Source organism: Dendropsophus ebraccatus, chromosome 5 (assembly GCF_027789765.1).
Source record: "Dendropsophus ebraccatus isolate aDenEbr1 chromosome 5, aDenEbr1.pat, whole genome shotgun sequence".
Classification (NCBI taxonomy): Eukaryota; Metazoa; Chordata; class Amphibia; order Anura; family Hylidae; genus Dendropsophus; species Dendropsophus ebraccatus.
Window position 1 is genome coordinate 129,668,052 of NC_091458.1, and position 2,602 is coordinate 129,670,653.

At 42.1% G+C, this 2,602-nt stretch overlaps 1 protein-coding gene across 1 annotated transcript; it reads left to right on the forward strand.

Annotated features, from left to right (window-relative positions):
• Positions 1 to 644: 644 nt before the first annotated feature.
• On the forward strand, positions 645 to 1,520 carry LOC138794192 (taste receptor type 2 member 9-like). Its single transcript, XM_069972969.1, has one exon. The coding sequence runs from the start codon at positions 645 to 647 to the stop codon at positions 1,518 to 1,520; it is 876 nt and encodes a 291-aa protein (XP_069829070.1).
• The last annotated feature ends 1,082 nt before the right edge of the window (positions 1,521 to 2,602 follow it).

A 2,602-nucleotide genomic window follows, 5' to 3' on the forward strand; every position in this document is an offset into this window, starting at 1 on the left:
AATACATGCCTCCGGTAGCAGCTCGTCTCCCTGAGAGCAAGGATCAAACGTGGCAATCCAACAAGCAAACAGAACTAGGCTTCATCATCACAGTAGTGGCAAGGAATCGGGGAGGGTAAATACACATTTCTTATTGGTTTTGATCTGTCTAAATTTACCTATAAAAACTGCTTTGCGCACATCCCTTTCCATACTATTCTCCATCTCTCCTTGCCTAAACAACAAGGTCTTTTAGGTTCCAGACTCTGCTTAGATGTGTTAATTCCTGTTCCATTTGGCATCAACCTGACTTGCACCGTGGCTCGGACTATGTGTTAGGGCCGCTAAGAACTGACAATCCACACAATTCTTTAGGCTCTGGTACGTCCACATTACATGTCAGAAAAGTGAAAGGATCTGTATAGATTCTATAAACTATATAGCACTGATGTGTGCATTTTACATCTTTCCCTAAACCATAATAGATATTTCCATTTTCCGTCATCTTTATGTTTTCACTTGCAAAACTCGAAAGAGCAAGTGTCTTGTGTTACGATTGTAAATCTGAGATGGTTCAGCTTTTCACAGTATCGTGTATTCTAGCCACTAACTGACATGGCATGAGAGGAACATATTCAAACCTGCTCAGGTACGGAAGGAGAGAGATGGATGCTCTACAGATCACCCTCATTGCTATGAGTTATGTGACTGCAATCTTCTCATTACCCGGAAACATCTTCATCATAGTTGTGAATATTGTAGATTTTTGCAGGAACAAAGAAAAGACATTAGGTGATCGGCTTATATTCTACTTCAGCATCTTCACCTTTCTCCATGGACTTCTTGAAGTGTGTGTACTGTGCATAGCTATATTACTATTCAAAGATTATGATGCTATAGGTTTCACTGTGTTCTTTATCATGAGCACCTTATGGTTCTCGGCCCTCCTAAGTATACATTACTGTCTGAAGATTGTCACTATTCACCATTGGTTCTACATTCGTCTCCAGAGAGGATTTCCGAAGTCATTTCCTTGGATCCATCTGGCTTTCTTCCTTGAATTCGCCTTTATTAGTTTTTCTTCTAACCTGGACAAAAAGCAGGAGTGTCTACTAAACACAACGGATCCCCATGCTGGATCTGTCCAGATCTCTCCAAGATGTGCCTGGCAAGAGCTGATCTTCCTGATCATTTGTGCCTTGTGCACTTTCCTCAGCTCGGTATCGGCATCAACCATCCTCATCTCTTTGTGTAAACACATGAAGAGAATCCAGGGGAATAGCGAGGGCTCCGGATCTCCTAATATAGCGGCTCATATCCGTGCGGTCAGAACAGTCTCTACTTTACTGGTGACCAATATCCTGATATTTATTTCTATGGCCATACAGCTCTTCAAGCAAGAATCCTGGATTTATCTATTTGATAGTCTGATTTTTATATCCTATACTTTTAGTTCTTACTTTTTCATTAAAGGAACAAAGAAACTGGATAAGATGCTGGCCGAGATACTGAACCAATGTGCATGCCTTAGTGGTGAGTGATACCACATGGCTGTATTTTCCATTTATCCTACATCCATTTCATCCACTGAAAGTAAGGTCATAAGGTCATGATCAGATTGAAATGTACATGTGAAACCATCCTCCTCTACTAATACAGGAATTACCTAGAGACCAACCATGTTCAAGGTGATTGTGAGCAGACACCGAGCTGATCATCTACATCATCCCTGGTGTGAACACGGGTGGATTCTGTTGTGGCCTAACTGATCACATTCTGATTCATGCCTTGCATTTTTTAGAGTGAATTCTACCAGCACCTTAATAGTTAACTCCTTGCCTTCCCAGTGATTAACAGCCCTTTCCTCCTGTCTTAGGGTGTGTTCACATCGAGGAATTCTGGCGAATGAACTCCGCGGAATTCCGCCGGCTTTACACGCTCACGGACGCGCGCCTTTCCGCTGACTCCATAGACACCATTCTATGGGCCGGCTGATTCCGCTGAAAGAACTGACATTTCAATTCTTTCAGCGGAATGCGGAATCAGACGGCTCATAGAAAGGTGTCTATGGAGCCGGGGGAAAGGCACATGTCTGTGAGCGCGTACAGCCGGCGGAATTCCGCTGAGTTTATCCACGAGAATTCCTTAATGTGAACCCACCCTTAGGGTAGCTTCACACGTACCGTATCGCTGCGTTTTTTACATGCGCGTTTTGATTTTCACATTTCACATTTTCACATGTAAAAAACGCAGCGTTAAAATTGCATGTAAAAACGCAGCAAAAATTCAGCGTTAAAAATGCAGCGATACGGTACATGTGAAACTACCCTTATGGTGCGTTTACACAGACAGATTTATCTGACAGATTTTTTAAGCCAAAGCCAGGAATGGATTGGAAAAGAGGAGAAATCTCAGAGTTTTCTTTATGACCTGTTCTTTGTTCATAGTCTGTTCCTGGTTTTGACTTAAAAAAAATCTGTCAGATAAATTTGTCTGTGTAAACGCTCCATAAGTTCTTGTCTGTCTGGCTCAATCACCTTGGAGACTGGAAACTGGTTTTCTTCTTAACATTCTCTATGCCTGATGCTTGCTATAGCATATACTTAATACCCTGTGATAGCTA